Raw genomic sequence first — 19,426 nt, 5'->3', positions numbered from 1 at the left:
AAGAAGGATCTTAAAATCTACAAACGTTAATTAACAGTTATTTTTACAATCTGAAATGATAGCCTCGCAATATTTCTCCCCGGTTGAGTTCTGTACATTGACACACTGTAATCACCAGCGCGCAGATCCCGGGCACGACGGGGTTAGCCCGAGTGACGCACACAGAGGTTTTAACACCGACTGGACTCTTTCTCCTCTTTTCAATTTCAACTGGAAAGGGAAAGGAAAAGGGTCTTGCAGCTTGATAACCTCATCAGAACAGGAGTTGGGCAGCGGGGTTAATAACTAAAACCCTCCCCGGTAGAGAGACGAAGCCAGCAGGTAATATTAGAACCGCAGCTGCGGAGGTACTACAACACAGTGAAACCGCGCAGCACGGATTCATCAGCTATTTTGGATAGTTGAAGGGACGCAGAAACGCTCAAAGGGTAAGTTCTGACAACTTTTATTAGGATTTCTGCCATTTTGACTTTAGTAAGAATAGTTTCGTGGGACATTTCTGGAAAGGCAACATTCTTGCGCACAATATTAGGCGTTTACAGGAGTTACTTTTCACATATTTCTGATTTGTAGGCAGGCTACCAGCTACTAATATACTATTAATTGCTACTTTTAATTAACGTATACTACATTCAGTTCAGCCAAAGTCATTCAACATTTTTTTTCTCAACATAGTCTTAATGTTTTGCAGAGCAGAACAGAGCGTACCCTCTCCGGTTGGAGAATATAACGCATCTCCACTGGGGAAAAAACACGTATTAAATAAACGTTTTCCCCCCCCCCAAGTAATTTCAACAAAAGATCAATGTGATTACGTTGAATCAACGTGTAAAACTGATTAGATTAGCAAAAAGTCATCGACATAAGGACATTTAGTCTTTTTTTCCCACACAACTTTTAACCTGAATCTCATGACATGGTGAATAATATATATATTTTTTAAATCAACTTGGAATTGATATTAGTTGACAACTAAAAAGCAAACGTCTGTTCCCAGTGGGTCCTGATCAGCCTGTGATGTCACATGGAGTTGTAGGCTAGTGACACAAGTGGTGTAAAGTACTTCAGTAAAAAAAAATAATTTAAAGTACTACTTAAGTAGTTTTTGGGGGGTATCTGTACTTTACTATCTACTTTTACTCCACTACTTTACTCCTTAAAGAAAATAATGGACACAAATACTTTATTTGTGAATGAATGTCTGAGTGTTGGAGCCACTGACTTTCTGTAAATACAATAAAAACAAGAAAGTCCTGGCATCTGGTTCGCTTAATTATAAGGAATTTTAAATTATTTATGCTTTTATTTTTGAGACTTAAGTACATGTAAAAACCAAATACTTTTTGACTTTTTACTCAAGTAGTATTTTACTGGGTGACTTTCCACTTTTACTTGAGTCATTTTCTATTAAGGATATCTTTACTTTTACTCAGGTATGACGATTGAGTACTTTTTCCACCACTGAGGGACATCCTCTTTTGTCACCTTCCATGAACCCCGTCTACCGTCAAGGCGCTCCGCCAACTCAGGATAGACCGAGGTTACCTATTGCTGTTTTTTTCCCCTAACAGGGTTTGAGGTTGTGAGACTATGGGAGTCACTTTATTTCACTCCAAATGATTCCCTGTTATTCTATTCTACTATTTTCTATGAAATGAATAGTTACGTGTTGAGAATACACACAAAAACACATTAACGTTACTTGCTTTATTCTGTTATCACAACATTGAATAAATAAGTTATTATTAAAATATGCATAACTTTATTGATGGGCCATTCCTTCACAATGTGTGCTCGGTGTATTATACAGTGTGTGCACGTGTGTTTGTGTGCGTGCACGTGTGTTTGTTTGTGTATTCAGTAGGTGTGTGTGCACGTGTGTTTGTGTGCGTGCACGTGTGTTTGTTTGTGTATTCAGTAGGTGTGTGTGCATGTGTGTTTGTGTGTTTGTACATGTGGTCAAGGAATGAGACTCTTGAGTGCAAAGAGTTTTTTTTGCTGACCAGTCTATTGACGGTGTTAGTGAGAGTTGAATCCTGTGACTGGGGCTCTGTCCTGACCCCCTAACTCTGACAGTTCCGGTAATAAGTTGAGGACAATAGGCTCATAGAGCCACTGACTCCATTAACAACCTTCAAGTGAGTGCAATTACGGACAGTCAGATCAGTCCAGACCAGAGTGTCCACTGCCCGCTGGGCTGCCTTGCCCCCCCCTCGTTCAGGGAACCATAGTAAAACATTCTCCTATGTTCTCAGAACAGAACACCTCCGTTCTCAGAACAGAACACCTCCGTTCTCAGAACAGAACACCTCTGTTCTCAGAACAGAACACCTCCGTTCTCAGAACAGAACACCTCTGTTAAGAACAGAACACCTCCGTTTAGAACAGAACACCTCCGTTCTCAGAACAGAACACCTCCATTCTCAGAACAGAACACCTCTGTTAAGAACAGAACACCTCCGTTTAGAACAGAACACCTCCGTTCAGAACAGAACACCTCCGTTCTCAGAACAGAACACCTCCGTTCTCAGAACAGAACACCTCCGTTAAGAACAGAACACCTCCGTTCTCAGAACAGAACACCTCTGTTAAGAACAGAACACCTCCGTTCTCAGAACAGAACACCTCTGTTCTCAGAACATAACACCTCCGTTCTCAGAACAGAACTCCTCCGTTCTCAGAACAGAACACCTCCGTTTTCAGAACAGAACACCTCCGTTAAGAACAGAACACCTCCGTTCTCAGAACAGAACACCTCTGTTCTCAGAACAGAACACCTCCGTTCTCAGAACAGAACACCTCCGTTCTCAGAACAGAACACCTCCGTTCTCAGAACAGAACACCTCCGTTAAGAACAGAACACCACCGTTCTCAGAACAGAACACCTCCGTTAAGAACAGAACACCTCCGTTCTCAGAACAGAACACCTCCGTTAAGAACAGAACACCTCTGTTCTCAGAACAGAAGACCTCTGTTCTCAGAACAGAACACCTCCGTTAAGAACAGAACACCTCTGTTCTCAGAACAGAACACTTCCGTTAAGAACAGAACACCTCCGTTCTCAGAACAGAACACCTCCGTTAAGAACAGAACACCTCCGTTCTCAGAACAGAACTCCTCCGTTCTCAGAACAGAACACCTCCGTTCTCAGAACAGAACACCTCCGTTAAGAACAGAACACCTCTGTTCTCAGAACAGAACACCTCCATTAAGAACAGAACACCTCTGTTCTCAGAACAGAACACCTCCGTTAAGAACAGAACACCTCCGTTCTCAGAACAGAACACCTCCGTTAAGAACAGAACACCTCCGTTCTCAGAACAGAACACCTCCATTAAGAACAGAACACCTCTGTTCTCAGAACAGAACACTTCCGTTAAGAACAGAACACCTCCGTTCTCAGAACAGAACACCTCCGTTAAGAACAGAACACCTCCGTTCTCAGAACAGAACTCCTCCGTTCTCAGAACAGAACACCTCCGTTCTCAGAACAGAACACCTCCGTTAAGAACAGAACACCTCTGTTCTCAGAACAGAACACCTCCATTAAGAACAGAACACCTCTGTTCTCAGAACAGAACACCTCCGTTAAGAACAGAACACCTCCGTTCTCAGAACAGAACACCTCCGTTAAGAACAGAACACCTCCGTTCTCAGAACAGAACTCCTCCGTTCTCAGAACAGAACACCTCTGTTCTCAGAACAGAACACCTCCGTTAAGAACAGAACTCCTCCGTTCTCAGAACAGAACACCTCCGTTCTCAGAACAGAACACCTCCGTTCTCAGAACAGAACACCTCCGTTAAGAACAGAACACCTCCGTTCTCAGAACAGAACACCTCCGTTAAGAACAGAACACCTCCGTTCTCAGAACAGAACACCTCCATTAAGAACAGAACACCTCTGTTCTCAGAACAGAACACTTCCGTTAAGAACAGAACACCTCCGTTCTCAGAACAGAACACCTCCGTTAAGAACAGAACACCTCCGTTCTCAGAACAGAACTCCTCCGTTCTCAGAACAGAACACCTCCGTTCTCAGAACAGAACACCTCCGTTAAGAACAGAACACCTCTGTTCTCAGAACAGAACACCTCCATTAAGAACAGAACACCTCTGTTCTCAGAACAGAACACCTCCGTTAAGAACAGAACACCTCCGTTCTCAGAACAGAACACCTCCGTTAAGAACAGAACACCTCCGTTCTCAGAACAGAACTCCTCCGTTCTCAGAACAGAACACCTCTGTTCTCAGAACAGAACACCTCCGTTAAGAACAGAACTCCTCCGTTCTCAGAACAGAACACCTCCGTTCTCAGAACAGAACACCTCTGTTCTCAGAACAGAACACCTCCGTTAAGAACAGAACTCCTCCGTTCTCAGAACAGAACACCTCCGTTCTCAGAACAGAACACCTCCGTTCTCAGAACAGAACACCTCCGTTAAGAACAGAACACCTCCGTTCTCAGAACAGAACTCCTCCGTTCTCAGAATGTTGGAGAAAAAAAAAAACGTAGACAAATGAATAATAATTATTTCTGTTTTGTGATTTTTTTTTAATAACACCATTAAACATCTCACATGACACATAGGATTTGAAAATCACTTTATAATAATGATTGTAGAACTACTAGAAGCTAACATTTTTATCATAACGTTCGGTAATAAACCATTTATGAAGGCATTTTACAAAACCATCTTCCCACCATTTATTAATCATTGCTCTCACATTTTGTAAATGTAAGTAAACATAGTTATTATAATCGCCTTTATCAGACTAACTAACTGGTTTTGTCGTCCCCATCAGTGAAAGAGGAAGATGCTGCGGTGTCTGGTTGCTGTGCAGCTGTTCTTGGCGCCAGCTCTCCTGGTAAGCAGACATGATGTCCATATGAATAGTGTTGCATTACTTTGTTATTGTATTCAGTGAAGACAAATTGTTACGTGGGGGAAAAAGCAGTCTGGTACAGGTAACACATCCAACCTACACTACATTATCAAAAGTATGTGGACACCCGTTGCTGACAGGTTTATAAAATCGAGCACACCGCCATGCAATCTCCATAGACAAACAGTAGCAGTAGAATGGCCCCATACTGAAGAGCTCAGTGACTTTCAACGTGGTACTGTCATAGGATGTCACCTTTCTATCAAGACAGTATGTCAAATTTCTGCCCTGCTGGGGCTCACCAGCCACCCCTGCTTCACCAGCCTCCCCTGCTTCACCAGCCACCCCTGCTGGGACTGCCCCCGGTCAAGTGTAAGTGCTGTTATTGTGAAGTGGAAACGTCTAGGCGCAACAACGGCTCAGCCGTGAAGTGGTAGGCCACACACGCTCACAGAACGGGACCGCCGAGTGCTGAAACACTTAGGGTGTAGAAATCGTCTGTCCTCGGTTGCAACACTCACTACTGAGTTCCAAACTGCCTCTGGAAGCAACGTCAGCACAATAACTGTTCATCAGGAGCTTCATGTAATGGGTTTCCATGGCCGAGCAGCCGCACACAAGCCTCAGCTCACCATGTGTAATTCCAAGCATCAGCTGGAGTGGTGTAAAGCTCGCCGCCATTGGACTCTGGAGCAGTTCTCTGGAGTGATGAATCACACTTCACCATCTGGCAGTCCTACGGACTTATCTGGGTTTGGCAGATGCCAGGAGAATGCTACTTGCCCTAATGCATAGTGCCAACTGTAAAGTTTGGCAGAGGAGGAATAATGGTCTGGGGCTGTTTTTCATGGTTCGGGCTCCTTAGTTCCAGTGAAGGGAAATAGACAATTCTGTGCTTCCAACTTTGTGGCAACAGTTTGGGGAAGGTCCTTTTATGTTTCAGCATGACAATGCCCCCTTGCAGAAAGCGAGGTCAATGGTTTGTCGAAATTGGTGTGGAAAACTGGACTGGCTTGCACAGAACCTTGACCTCAACTCCATCGAACACATTTGGGATGAATTGGAACGCCGACTGCGAGCCAGGCCCTAATCGCCCAACATCAGTCCCCGACCTCACTAATGCTCTTGTGGCTGAATGGAAGCAAGTCCCCCACAGCAATGTTCCAACATCTAGTGGAAAGCCTTCCTAGAAGAGTGGAGGCTGTTATAGCAGCAATGTTCCAACAACTAGTAGAAAGCCTTCCTAGAAGAGTGGAGGCTGTTATAGCAGCAAAGGAGGGACCGTCTCCATATTAATGCCCATGATTTTGGAATGAGATGTTGGACGAGCAGGTGTCCACATACTTTTGGCCATGTAGTGTATGTGTTACAGTACTGTGTTATATAGGTCCCCACAGAGACCACACAGTAAACATGTAGACACTAGCTGTACAATACTTAGGATGTCTGCTAAACATGTATTATTATAGGTGACAGGACAGTGGTGGCAGGACAGGGGTGACAGGACAGTGGTGACAGGACAGTGGTGACAGGACAGTGGTGGCAGGACAGTGGTGGCAGGACAGTGGTGGCAGGATAGTGGTGACAGGACAGTGGTGACAGGACAGTGGTGGCAGGACAGTGGTGGCAGGACAGTGGTGACAGGACTGTGGTGGCAGGACAGTGGTGACAGGACAGTGGTGACAGGATAGTGGTGACAGGACAGTGGTGACAGGATAGTGGTGGCAGGACAGTGGTGACAGGATAGTGGTGACAGGACAGTGGTGACAGGACAGTGGTGACAGGACAGTGGTGGCAGGACAGTGGTGGCAGGACAGTGGTGGCAGGATAGTGGTGACAGGACAGTGGTGACAGGACAGTGGTGGCAGGACAGTGGTGGCAGGACAGTGGTGACAGGACTGTGGTGGCTGGACAGTGGTGACAGGACAGTGGTGCCAGGACAGTGGTGGCAGGACAGTGGTGGCAGGACTGTGGTGGCAGGATAGTGGTGACAGGACAGTGGTGGCAGGACAGTGGTGACAGGATAGTGGTGACAGGATAGTGGTGACAGGACAGTGGTGACAGGATAGTGGTGACAGGACAGTGGTGACAGGATAGTGGTGGCAGGACAGTGGTGACAGGATAGTGGTGACAGGACAGTGGTGACAGGACAGTGGTGACAGGATAGTGGTGACAGGACAGTGGTGACAGGATAGTGGTGGCAGGACAGTGGTGACAGGACAGTGGTGAGAGGACAGTGGTGGCAGGACAGTAGTGACAGGACAGTGGTGACAGGACAGTGGTGGCAGGATAGTGGTGACAGGACAGTGGTGACAGGACAGTGGTGGCAGGACAGTGGTGACAGGACAGTGGTGACAGGATAGTGGTGACAGGACAGTGGTGGCAGGACAGTGGTGACAGGATAGTGGTGACAGGACAGTGGTGACAGGACAGTAGTGACAGGACAGTGGTGACAGGACAGTGGTGGCAGGATAGTGGTGACAGGACAGTGGTGACAGGACAGTGGTGGCAGGACAGTGGTGACAGGACAGTGGTGACAGGATAGTGGTGACAGGACAGTGGTGGCAGGACAGTGGTGACAGGATAGTGGTGACAGGATAGTGGTGACAGGACAGTGGTGACAGGATAGTGGTGACAGGACAGTGGTGACAGGATAGTGCTGGCAGGACAGTGGTGACAGGATAGTGGTGAGAGGACAGTGGTGGCAGGACAGTAGTGACAGGACAGTGGTGACAGGACAGTGGTGGCAGGATAGTGGTGACAGGACAGTGGTGGCAGGATAGTGGTGACAGGACAGTGGTGACAGGACAGTGGTGGCAGGACAGTGGTGGCAGGACAGTGGTGACAGGACTGTGGTGGCAGGACAGTGGTGACAGGACAGTGGTGCCAGGACAGTGGTGGCAGGACAGTGGTGGCAGGACTGTGGTGGCAGGATAGTGGTGACAGGACAGTGGTGGCAGGACAGTGGTGACAGGATAGTGGTGACAGGACAGTGGTGACAGGACAGTGGTGACAGGATAGTGGTGACAGGACAGTGGTGACAGGATAGTGGTGGCAGGACAGTGGTGACAGGATAGTGGTGACAGGACAGTGGTGACAGGACAGTGGTGACAGGATAGTGGTGACAGGACAGTGGTGACAGGATAGTGGTGGCAGGACAGTGGTGACAGGACAGTGGTGAGAGGACAGTGGTGGCAGGACAGTAGTGACAGGACAGTGGTGACAGGACAGTGGTGGCAGGATAGTGGTGACAGGACAGTGGTGACAGGACAGTGGTGGCAGGACAGTGGTGACAGGACAGTGGTGACAGGATAGTGGTGACAGGACAGTGGTGACAGGATAGTGGTGGCAGGACAGTGGTGACAGGACAGTGGTGAGAGGACAGTGGTGGCAGGACAGTAGTGACAGGACAGTGGTGACAGGACAGTGGTGGCAGGATAGTGGTGACAGGACAGTGGTGACAGGACAGTGGTGGCAGGACAGTGGTGACAGGACAGTGGTGACAGGATAGTGGTGACAGGACAGTGGTGGCAGGACAGTGGTGACAGGATAGTGGTGACAGGACAGTGGTGACAGGACAGTAGTGACAGGACAGTGGTGACAGGACAGTGGTGGCAGGATAGTGGTGACAGGACAGTGGTGACAGGACAGTGGTGGCAGGACAGTGGTGACAGGACAGTGGTGACAGGATAGTGGTGACAGGACAGTGGTGGCAGGACAGTGGTGACAGGATAGTGGTGACAGGATAGTGGTGACAGGACAGTGGTGACAGGATAGTGGTGACAGGACAGTGGTGACAGGATAGTGCTGGCAGGACAGTGGTGACAGGATAGTGGTGAGAGGACAGTGGTGGCAGGACAGTAGTGACAGGACAGTGGTGACAGGACAGTGGTGGCAGGATAGTGGTGACAGGACAGTGGTGGCAGGATAGTGGTGACAGGACAGTGGTGACAGGACAGTGGTGGCAGGACAGTGGTGGCAGGACAGTGGTGACAGGACTGTGGTGGCAGGACAGTGGTGACAGGACAGTGGTGCCAGGACAGTGGTGGCAGGACAGTGGTGGCAGGACTGTGGTGGCAGGATAGTGGTGACAGGACAGTGGTGGCAGGACAGTGGTGACAGGATAGTGGTGACAGGACAGTGGTGACAGGACAGTGGTGACAGGATAGTGGTGACAGGACAGTGGTGACAGGATAGTGGTGGCAGGACAGTGGTGACAGGATAGTGGTGACAGGACAGTGGTGACAGGACAGTGGTGACAGGATAGTGGTGACAGGACAGTGGTGACAGGATAGTGGTGGCAGGACAGTGGTGACAGGACAGTGGTGAGAGGACAGTGGTGGCAGGACAGTAGTGACAGGACAGTGGTGACAGGACAGTGGTGGCAGGATAGTGGTGACAGGACAGTGGTGACAGGACAGTGGTGGCAGGACAGTGGTGACAGGACAGTGGTGACAGGATAGTGGTGACAGGACAGTGGTGGCAGGACAGTGGTGACAGGATAGTGGTGACAGGACAGTGGTGACAGGACAGTAGTGACAGGACAGTGGTGACAGGACAGTGGTGGCAGGATAGTGGTGACAGGACAGTGGTGACAGGACAGTGGTGGCAGGACAGTGGTGACAGGACAGTGGTGACAGGATAGTGGTGACAGGACAGTGGTGGCAGGACAGTGGTGACAGGATAGTGGTGACAGGATAGTGGTGACAGGACAGTGGTGACAGGATAGTGGTGACAGGACAGTGGTGACAGGATAGTGCTGGCAGGACAGTGGTGACAGGATAGTGGTGAGAGGACAGTGGTGGCAGGACAGTAGTGACAGGACAGTGGTGACAGGACAGTGGTGGCAGGATAGTGGTGACAGGACAGTGGTGACAGGATAGTGGTGACAGGACAGTGGTGACAGGATAGTGGTGGCAGGACAGTGGTGACAGGACAGTGGTGAGAGGACAGTGGTGGCAGGACAGTAGTGACAAGACAGTGGTGACAGGACAGTGGTGGCAGGATAGTGGTGACAGGACAGTGGTGACAGGACAGTGGTGGCAGGACAGTGGTGACAGGACAGTGGTGGCAGGACAGTGGTGGCAGGATAGTGGTGATAGGTTAGTGGTGACAGGATAGTGGTGACAGGATAGTGGTGACAGGACAGTGGTGACAGGATAGTGGTGAGGTAGATGACAGGATAGTGGTGACAGGATAGTGGTGAGGTAGATGACAGGATAGTGGTGAGGTAGATGACAGGTTAGTGGTGAGGTAGCTGACAGGATAGTGATGACAGGATAGTGGTGACAGGATAGTGGTTAGGTAGATGACAGGATAGTGGTTAGGTAGATGACAGGATAGTGGTGAGGTAGATGACAGGATAGTGGTGACAGGATAGTGGTGACGTAGATGACAGGATAGTGGTGAGGTAGATGACAGGATAGTGGTGAGATAGATGACAGGATAGTGGTGAGGTAGATGACAGGATAGTGGTGAGGTAGATGACAGGATAGTGGTGAGGTAGATGACAGGATAGTGGTGAGGTAGGTGACAGGGGGGGGGGGGGGGTGTATGGGTCTGGAGTCAGAAGCTTTTACCACTACACCAGAGTCCGGCACGTGGCAACCTAGTCCTATAGGGCCCTATGGCTTCTTGCCAAAAGTAGTGCACTATATAGGGAATAGGGTACCATTTAAAGTAGTGAACTATATAGGGAATAGGGTACCTTTTGAAGTAGTGAACTATATATGGAATAGGGTACCATTTAAAGTAGTGGACTATATAGGGAATAGGGTACCTTTTGAAGTAGTGAACTATATAGGGAATAGGGTACCATTTAAAGTAGTGGACTATATAGGGAATAAGGTACCATTTGAAGTAGTGAACTATATAGGGAATAGGGTACTTTTTGAGACTCTGACCACTATGTGTTGTTTTAAATGTCCAGCTGCCTAGTGGGGACTACTGGGAGGAATGGAGTCCCTATGGAGAATGTAGCAGGAGCTGTGGCAGTGGGGTTACCATGAGAACCAGGAGATGTGTTACCCAGAGGTAAGAGATTGGTTCTTTCTTTCTTTCTTTCTTTCTTTCTTGGACTCTACTCTTTCACTAGTTTTTTATTTTTTTACATTTTGTTAGTCTTTCCAACAGAGCTTAGCTGTGTTTTACAAGGACCAAAATGTTTAGCTTGACAGAAAGTCACATAGTGAGATTGCCAATGTTATATAGAACACCCTGGAGTTATGGATGTGGTTATGATGGTATCAGGTTATATACAGCACCCAGGAGTTATGGATGTGGTTATGATGATATCAGGTTATGTACAACACCCAGGAGTTATGGATGTGGTTATGATGATATCAGGTTATATAGAACACCCTGGAGTTATGGATGTGGTTATGATGATATCAGGTTATATAGAACACCCAGGAGTTATGGATGTGGTTATGATGATATCAGGTTATATAGAACACCCAGTAGTTATGGATGTGGTTATGATGATATCAGGTTATGTACAACACCCAGGAGTTATGGATGTGGTTATGATGATATCAGGTTATATATAATAATCATCACAGTAGTTGTCGAGGAGGCATTAAGTCAGCACCTCAGGAGTAAATGTCAGTTGGCTTTTCATAGCCGGTCATTAAGATCTCTACCACTCCTGCTGTCTCTAGAGAGTTGAAAACAGCAGGTCTGGGACAGGTAGCAAGTCCGGTGAACAGGTCAGGATTCCATAGCCACAGGCAGAACAGTTGAAACTGGAGCAGCAGCACGGCCAGGTGGACTGGGGACAGCAAGGAGTCATCATCATGCCAGGTAGTCCTGAGCCATGGTCCTAGGGCTCAGGTCCTCCAAGAAATAGAAAGAAAGAGAGAAAGAGAGAATTAGAGAGAGCGTACTTAAATTCACACAGGACACCGGATAAGACAGGAGAAGTACTCCAGATATAACAAACTGACCCTAGCCCCCTGACACAAACCACTGCGGCATAAATACTGGAGGCTGAGACAGGAGGGGTCAGGAGACACTGTGGCCCCATCCGATGATACCCCCGGACAGGGCCAAACAGGAAGGATATAACCCCACCCACTTTGCCAAAGCACAGCCCCCACACCACTAGAGGGATATCTTCAACCACCAACTTACCATCCTGAGACCAGGCCGAGTATAGCCCACAAAGATCTCCGCCACGGCACAACCCAAGGGGGGGTGCCAACCCAGACAGGAAGATCACATCAGTGACTCAACCCACACAAGTGACGCACCCCTCCTAGGGACGGCATAGAAGAGCACCAATAAGCCAGTGACTCAGCCCCTGTAATAGGGTTAGAGGCAGAGAATCCCAGTGGAGAGAGGGGAACCGGCCAGGCAGAGACAGCAAGGGCGGTTCGTTTCTCCAGAGCCTTTCCGTTAACCTTCACACTCCTGGGCCAGACTACACTCAATCATATGACGTACTGAAGAGATGAGTCTTCAGTAAAGACTTAAAGGTTGAGACCAAGTCTGCGTCTCTCACATCGGTAGGCAGACCGTTCCATAATAATGGAGCTCTATAGGAGAAACCCCTTCCTCCAGCTGTTTGCTTAGAAATTCTAGGGACAATTAGGAGGCCTGCGTCTTGTGACCGTAGCGTACGTGTAGGTATGTACGGCAGGACAAAATCACAGAGATAGGTAGGAGCATGCCCATGTAATGCTTTGTAGGTTAGCAGTAAAACCTTGAAATCAGCCCTTGCCTTGACAGGAAGCCAGTGTAGGGAGGCTAGCACTGGAGTAATATGATCAAATTTCTTGGTTCTATATGGTTCTATAAAACACCCTGGAGTTATGGATGTGGTTATGATGGTATCAGGTTATATAGAACACCCAGGAGTTATGGATGTGGTTATGATGATATCAGGTTATATAGAACACCCAGGAGTTATGGATGTGGTTATGATGATATCAGGTTATATAGAACACCCAGGAGTTATGGATGTGGTTATGATGATATCAGGTTATATAAAACATCCAGGAGTTATTGATGTGGTTATGATGATATCAGGTTATATAGAACACCCAGTAGTTATGGATGTGGTTATGATGATATCAGGTTATATAAAACACCCTGGAGTTATGGATGTGGTTATGATGATATCAGGTTATATAGAACACCCAGGAGTTATGGATGTGGTTATGATGATATCAGGTTATATAGAACACCCAGAAGTTATGGATGTGGTTATGATGATATCAGGTTATATAGAACACCCAGGAGTTATGGATGTGGTTATGATGATATCAGGTTATATAGAACACCCAGGAGTTATGGATGTGGTTGTGATGATATCAGGTTATATAGAACACCCAGTAGTTATGGATGTGGTTATGATGATATCAGGTTATATACAACACCCAGGAGTTATGGATGTGGTTATGATGATATCAGGTTATATAGAACACCCAGGAGTTATGGATGTGGTTATGATGATATCAGGTTATATAGAACACCCAGGAGTTATGGATGTGGTTATGATGATATCAGGTTATATAGAACACCCAGGAGTTATGGATGTGGTTATGATGATATCAGGTTATATAAAACACCCTGGAGTTATGGATGTGGTTATGATGATATCAGGTTATATAGAACACCCAGGAGTTATGGATGTGGTTATGATGATATCAGGTTATATAGAACACCCAGGAGTTATGGATGTGGTTATGATGATATCAGGTTATATAGAACACCCAGGAGTTATGGATGTGGTTATGATGATATCAGGTTATATACAACACCCAGGAGTTATGGATGTGGTTATGATTGTACTGTGTCCAGGCAAGATTGTAGGGAGTGGCACTTTAACTTTGAATAGGATCTCTATATTTTAAGTTGGGTGTTGTCTTGTGTTCTCACGTGGTTGTGGCTTGTTGTGATGGAGTGTTGACGATGACTATGATGGTCTATAACCCATATGATTATGTGAGTAAGCTGGTTAGAGAGAGAGGAGGGATAGAAAGGAGGGATAGAGAGAGGAGGGATAGAGAGGAAGGATAGAGAGAGGAGGGATAGAGAGAGGAGGGATAGAGGGGAGGGATAGAGAGGAGGGATAGAGAGAGGAGGGATAGAGAGGAGGGTTAGAGAGGAGGGATAGAGAGAGGAGGGATAGAGAGAGGAGGGATAGAGAGGAGGGATAGAGAGGAGGGATAGAGAGAGGAGGGATAGAGAGGAGGGATAGAGAGAGGAGGGATAGAGAGGAGGGATAGAGAGAGGAGGGATAGAGAGGAGGGATAGAGAGGAGGGATAGAGAGAGGAGGGATAGAGAGGAGGGATAGAGAGGAGGGATAGAGAGGAGGGATAGAGAGAGGGATAGAGAGAGGGATAGAGAGGAGGGATAGAGAGAGGAGGGATAGAGAGAGGAGGGATAGAGAGGAGGGATAGAGAGAGGAGGGATAGAGAGAGGAGGGATAGAGAGGAGGGATAGAGAGGGAGGGATAGAGAGGAGGGATAGAGAGGAGGGATAGAGATATAAGGCGGCAGGTAGGCTAGTGGTTAGAGCGTTGGACTAGTAACCGAAAGGTTGCAAGATCGAATCCCCGAGCTGACAAGGTCGTTCTGTCGTTCTGCCCCTGAACAGGCAGTTAACCCACTGTTCCCCGGTAGGCTGTCATTGAAAATAAGAATATGTTCTTAACTGACTTGCCTAGTTAAATGAAGGTAACATTAATAAATAAATAAAAAGAAAGAGGAAGGATAGAGAAGAGGGATAGAGACAGAGGTCATATCCAGCCTGTCCTGCCAGCTTGGTACATCGTATCTATCTCAGAGTTGTATCCATAAATCATAGAGCTGGAATCCAGCCTGCATGTTCCTTCTTGCTCCTCGTTGTAATGTGATCTCAGTGTACCGTATGAAGAGAGGCGAAACTGAAGTACAGTATGTGCTTCCCCCCCCAAAAAGACTTCAACCAATTGGATGAGGAGCTGCATCCTCAAGGGGTCATTGAGGTCACAACAACACAAACCCTTCCCGAGGTGCTTGGTTGTAAATGAGGGACTTTATCCTTAATCCCTCTTTCAGCTGTGATCTGTGCTGCCCAAAAGACAGAGATAAACTAACTGTTCATGATGGGATTGCAAGCCGTCATTAGTCAGCAGCTCTCTGCCTGATTGTTGTGAGTCCCAAATGCAACCCTATTCAGATTGAGAATGAGTCCCAAATGGAACCCTATTCAGATTGAGTATGAGTCCCAAATGGAACCCTATTCAGATTGAGTATAAGTCCCAAATGGAACCCTATTCAGATTCAGTGTGAGTCCCAAATTTAACCCTATTCAGATTCAGGGTGAGTCCCAAATGGAACCCTATTCAGATTCGGTGTGAGTCCCAAATGGAACCCTATTCAGATTCAGGGTGAGTCCCAAATGGAACCCTATTCAGATTGAGTCTAAGTCCCAAATGGAACCCTATTCAGATTCAGGGTGAGTCCCAAATGGAACCCTATCCTCTACATATTGTATTACTTTTGACACTGTATCTATGGGCCCTAGTCAAAAGTAGTGCACTACATAGGGAATAGATTGCCATTTGGGATGTAACCTGAGTGATGGCAGGGATGGATGGGTCAGGAATGAGTGTTGTGTTAAAGGAACAACCTCAAAGCTGAAAGTGCTTTTACAGGGCTGGGCCTGCGGGTTCTGGGCTGAGGGCTGGGCCTGCGGGTTCTGGGCTGAGGGCTGGGCCTGCGGGTTCTGGGCTGAGGGCTGGGCCTGCGGGTTCTGGGCTGAGGGCTGGGCCTGCGGGTTCTGGTCTGAGGGCTGGGCCTGCGGGTTCTGGGCTGAGGGCTGGGCCTGCGGGTTCTGGTCTGAGGGCTGGGCCTGCGGGTTCTGGGCTGAGGGCTGGGCCTGCGGGTTCTGGGCTGGGCCTGTGGGTTCTGGGCTTAGGGCTGGGCCTGCGGGTTCTGGGCTGAGGGCTGGGCCTGCGGGTTCTGGGCTGAGGGCTGGGCCTGCGGGTTCTGGTCTGAGGGCTGGGCCTGCGGGTTCTGGGCTGAGGGCTGGGCCTGCGGGTTCTGGGCTGAGGGCTGGGCTTGCGGGTTCTGGGCTGAGGGCTGGGCCTGCGGGTTCTGGGCTGAGGGCTGGGCCTGCGGTTTCTGGGCCGAGGGCTGGGCCTGCGGGTTCTGGGCCGAGGGCTGGGCCTGCGGGTTCTGGTCTGAGGGCTGGGCCTGCGGGTTCTGGGCTGAGGGCTGGGCCTGTGGGTTCTGGGCTGAGGGCTGGGCCTGCGGGTTCTGGGCTGAGGGCTGGGCCTGCGGGTTCTGGGCTGAGGGCTGGGCCTGCGGGTTCTGGGCTGAGGGCTGGGCCTGCGGGTTCTGGGCTGAGGGCTGGGCCTGCGGGTTCTGGGCTGAGGGCTGGGCCTGCGGGTTCTGGGCTGAGGGCTGGGCCTGCGGGTTCTGGGCTGAGGGCTGGGCCTGCGGGTTCTGGGCTGAGGGCTGGGCCTGCGGGTTCTGGGCTGAGGGCTGGGCCTGCGGGTTCTGGGCTGAGGGCTGGGCCTGCGGGTTCTGGTCTGAGGGCTGGGCCTGCGGGTTCTGGGCTGAGGGCTGGGCCTGCGGGTTCTGGGCTGGGCCTGTGGGTTCTGGGCTGAGGGCTGGGCCTGTGGGTTCTGGGCTGAGGGCTGGGCCTGCGGGTTCTGGTCTGAGGGCTGGGCCTGCGGGTTCTGGTCTGAGGGCTGGGCCTGCGGGTTCTGGGCTGAGGGCTGGGCCTGCGGGTTCTGGGCTGAGGGCTGGGCCTGCGGGTTCTGGGCTGAGGGCTGGGCCTGCGGGTTCTGGTCTGAGGGCTGGGCCTGCGGGTTCTGGGCTGAGACAAACAGAGACAGCTACCTAGACGTGCTGAAACACAGCTCACTGATGTCGTGGTTCATTTCACATGTAGGTTCTTGTATTTTGAATTATTCATTTTGGAACAGCAAAATTATTGTCTGTCGACAAAGACATAGAAATATCACAACACAGACGCTACATGACCAAAAGTATGTGGACACCTACTCGTCCAACATCTCATTCCAAATTCACGGGCATTAATATGGAGTTGGTCCCCCCTTTGCTGCTCTGACAGCCTCCACTCTTCTGGGAAGGCTTTCCACTAGATGTTGGAGCATTGCTGCTATAACTGCCTCCACTCTTCTAGGAAGGCTTTTCACTAGATGTAGGAACATTGCTGCTATAACAGCCTCCACTCTTCTGGGAAGTCTTTCCACTAGATGTAGGAACATTGCTGCTATAACAGCCTCCACTCTTCTGGGAAGGCTTTCCACTAGATGTTGGAACATTGCTCTGAGGACTTGCTTCCATTCAGCAACAAGAGCATTAGTGAGGTCGGGCACTGATGTTGGGCGATTAAGGCCTGGCTCGCAGTCGGCGTTCCAATTCATCCCAATGATGTTCGATGGGGTTGAGATCAGGGCTCTGTGCAGGCCAGTCAAGTTCTTCCACACCGATCTCAACAAAACATTTCTGTATGGACCTCGCTTTGTGCACGGGGGCACTGTGATGCTGAAACAGGAAAGGACCTTCCCCAAACTGTTGCCACTAAGTTGAAAGCACAGAATCATCTAGAATGTTGTTGTATGCTTTAGCGTAAAAATTTCCCTTCACTGGAACTAAGGGGCCCGAACCATGAAAAACAGCCCCAGACCTCCTCCACCAAACTTTACAGTTGGCACTATGAATTGAGGCAGGTAGCATTCTCCTGGCATCCGCCAAACTCAGATTCATCCGTTGTACCGTTAGATGGTGAAGCGTGATTCATCATCACTCCAGAGAAGGCGTTTCCACTGCTCCGGAGTCCAATAGCTTTACACCACTCCAGCCGACGCTTGGCACTGCTCATGGTGCTGTTTGGAAACCCAGTTCTTGTGTTGACGTTGCGTGGCAGTGTGCTCGATTTTATACGGCTGTCAGCAGAGGGTCTGAAATAGCTGAATCCATTCATTTGAAGTGTTTTGTTTCTGTATGTAGTGTATTTGATTCAGCACATGTAAAATAAAGAAAGAAGAGAGAGAGAGAGAGAGAGAGAGAGAGAGAGAGAGAGAGAGAAATAGACAGACAGAGAGAGAGAGAGAGAGAGAGAGAGAGAGAGAGAGAGAGATACAGAGGGAGAGAGAGAGAGAGAGAGAAATAAATAGACAGACAGAGAGAGAGATAAACAGAGAGAGAGAGAGAAATAGACAGACAGAGAGAGAGACAGAGGGAGAGAGAGAGCGAGAGACAGAGAGAGATACAGAGGGAGAGAGAGAGAGAGAGAGAGAGAGAGAGATACAGAGGGAGAGAGAGAGAGAGAGAGAAATAAATAGACAGACAGAGAGAGAGATAAACAGAGAGAGAGAGACAGAGAGAGAGAGAGACAGAGAGAGAGAGACAGAGAGGGAGACAGAGAGACAGAGAGAGATACAGAGGGAGAGAGAGACAGAGAGAGAGAAATAGACAGACAGAGAGAGAGATAAACAGACAGAGAGAGAGACAGAGAGAATCAGAGAGACAGAGAGAGACAGAGAGAGACAGAGAGAAAAACAGAGAGAGAGATAGAGAGACAGAGAGAAACACAGAGAGAGAGAGAGACAGAAAGAGCGAGAGAAACAGAGAAACACAGAGAGAGAGAAACACAGAGAGAAACACAGAGAGAAACAGAGAGAGAGAGAAACACAGAGAGAAACAGAGAGAGCTCTATTGTGCCTTTATGTCCATCCACGCCCTGTCGCCATGGCGATGGTTAAACAGTTTAAAACCTTTATCATTCATGTTGCCACTGCTCCACCTACACAGTCAGACAGCCTGCCCTCGGGGTGAACCATGCATGAGAGGCAAGCAGCGGGAACCTCTGGGACGCCAGCCCAACCTCGGCCTTACCCGGCTCCTGTCTGGTGTCTCATCAGGAACATTAGTCAGAGGCCACACCCTTTACTTTCCATTATTACAGGCCATCACGCTGTTGACTTGAACTGTTTGTCTACGTCCCTAATGACACTATTTACCTTATGTAGTGCCCTTCTTATGAACAGGGCCCTTAGGACTCTGGTCAACAGTAGGGCACTATACTGTAGAGGACTGGTCAACAGTAGGGCACTATACTGTATAGGACTGGTCAACAGTAGGGCACTACACTGTAAAGGACTCTGGTCAACAGTAGGGCACTATACTGTAAAGGACTCTGGTCAACAGTAGGGCACTACACTGTAAAGGACTCTGGTCAACAGTAGGGCACTATAAAGGAAACAGGGAGCTAATTGGGAGACAATCATTCTATTTACCTTTGCCATGTTGTTCAAACAGCACAGTGTGAAACGGAGGAGGAGGAAGAGGAGGGGGAGGAAGAGTCTGAGCCTGGATGAACTGAATAACACCGTAGCTTCAGGCTTTAGATCCCGGAGAGAGAACACTCCCCAACCCTTACATGTTCCTGGTTCAGCCTCTTACTCATCAACTCATGAAAGGTGGAACATGTCTGGTATTGAGCCTGAGGCATAACAAGCCTGGGATTAAACACTGCCTGTATCTACAAAGTATCTGAGTAGGTGAGTGCTGATTTA

General features: G+C 48.7%; 1 protein-coding gene across 1 annotated transcript in view; it reads left to right on the top strand.

The window, feature by feature from the left end:
• The first annotated feature begins 231 nt into the window (after window positions 1-231).
• Window positions 232-19,426, top strand: part of LOC139374400 (papilin a, proteoglycan-like sulfated glycoprotein) — an 80,994-nt gene continuing 61,799 nt past the window's right edge. Inside the window, exons 1-3 of the mRNA XM_071115449.1 lie at window positions 232-428; window positions 4,806-4,868; window positions 10,816-10,919. Of these exons, the coding sequence (XP_070971550.1) occupies window positions 4,818-4,868; window positions 10,816-10,919 (155 nt within the window). The 5' untranslated portion in view covers window positions 232-428; window positions 4,806-4,817. The remainder of the gene's footprint in view (window positions 429-4,805; window positions 4,869-10,815; window positions 10,920-19,426) is intronic.

Source organism: Oncorhynchus clarkii, chromosome 19 (assembly GCF_045791955.1).
Source record: "Oncorhynchus clarkii lewisi isolate Uvic-CL-2024 chromosome 19, UVic_Ocla_1.0, whole genome shotgun sequence".
NCBI lineage: Eukaryota > Metazoa > Chordata > Actinopteri > Salmoniformes > Salmonidae > Oncorhynchus > Oncorhynchus clarkii.
This window is presented reverse-complemented; position numbering and strand designations above follow the sequence as displayed.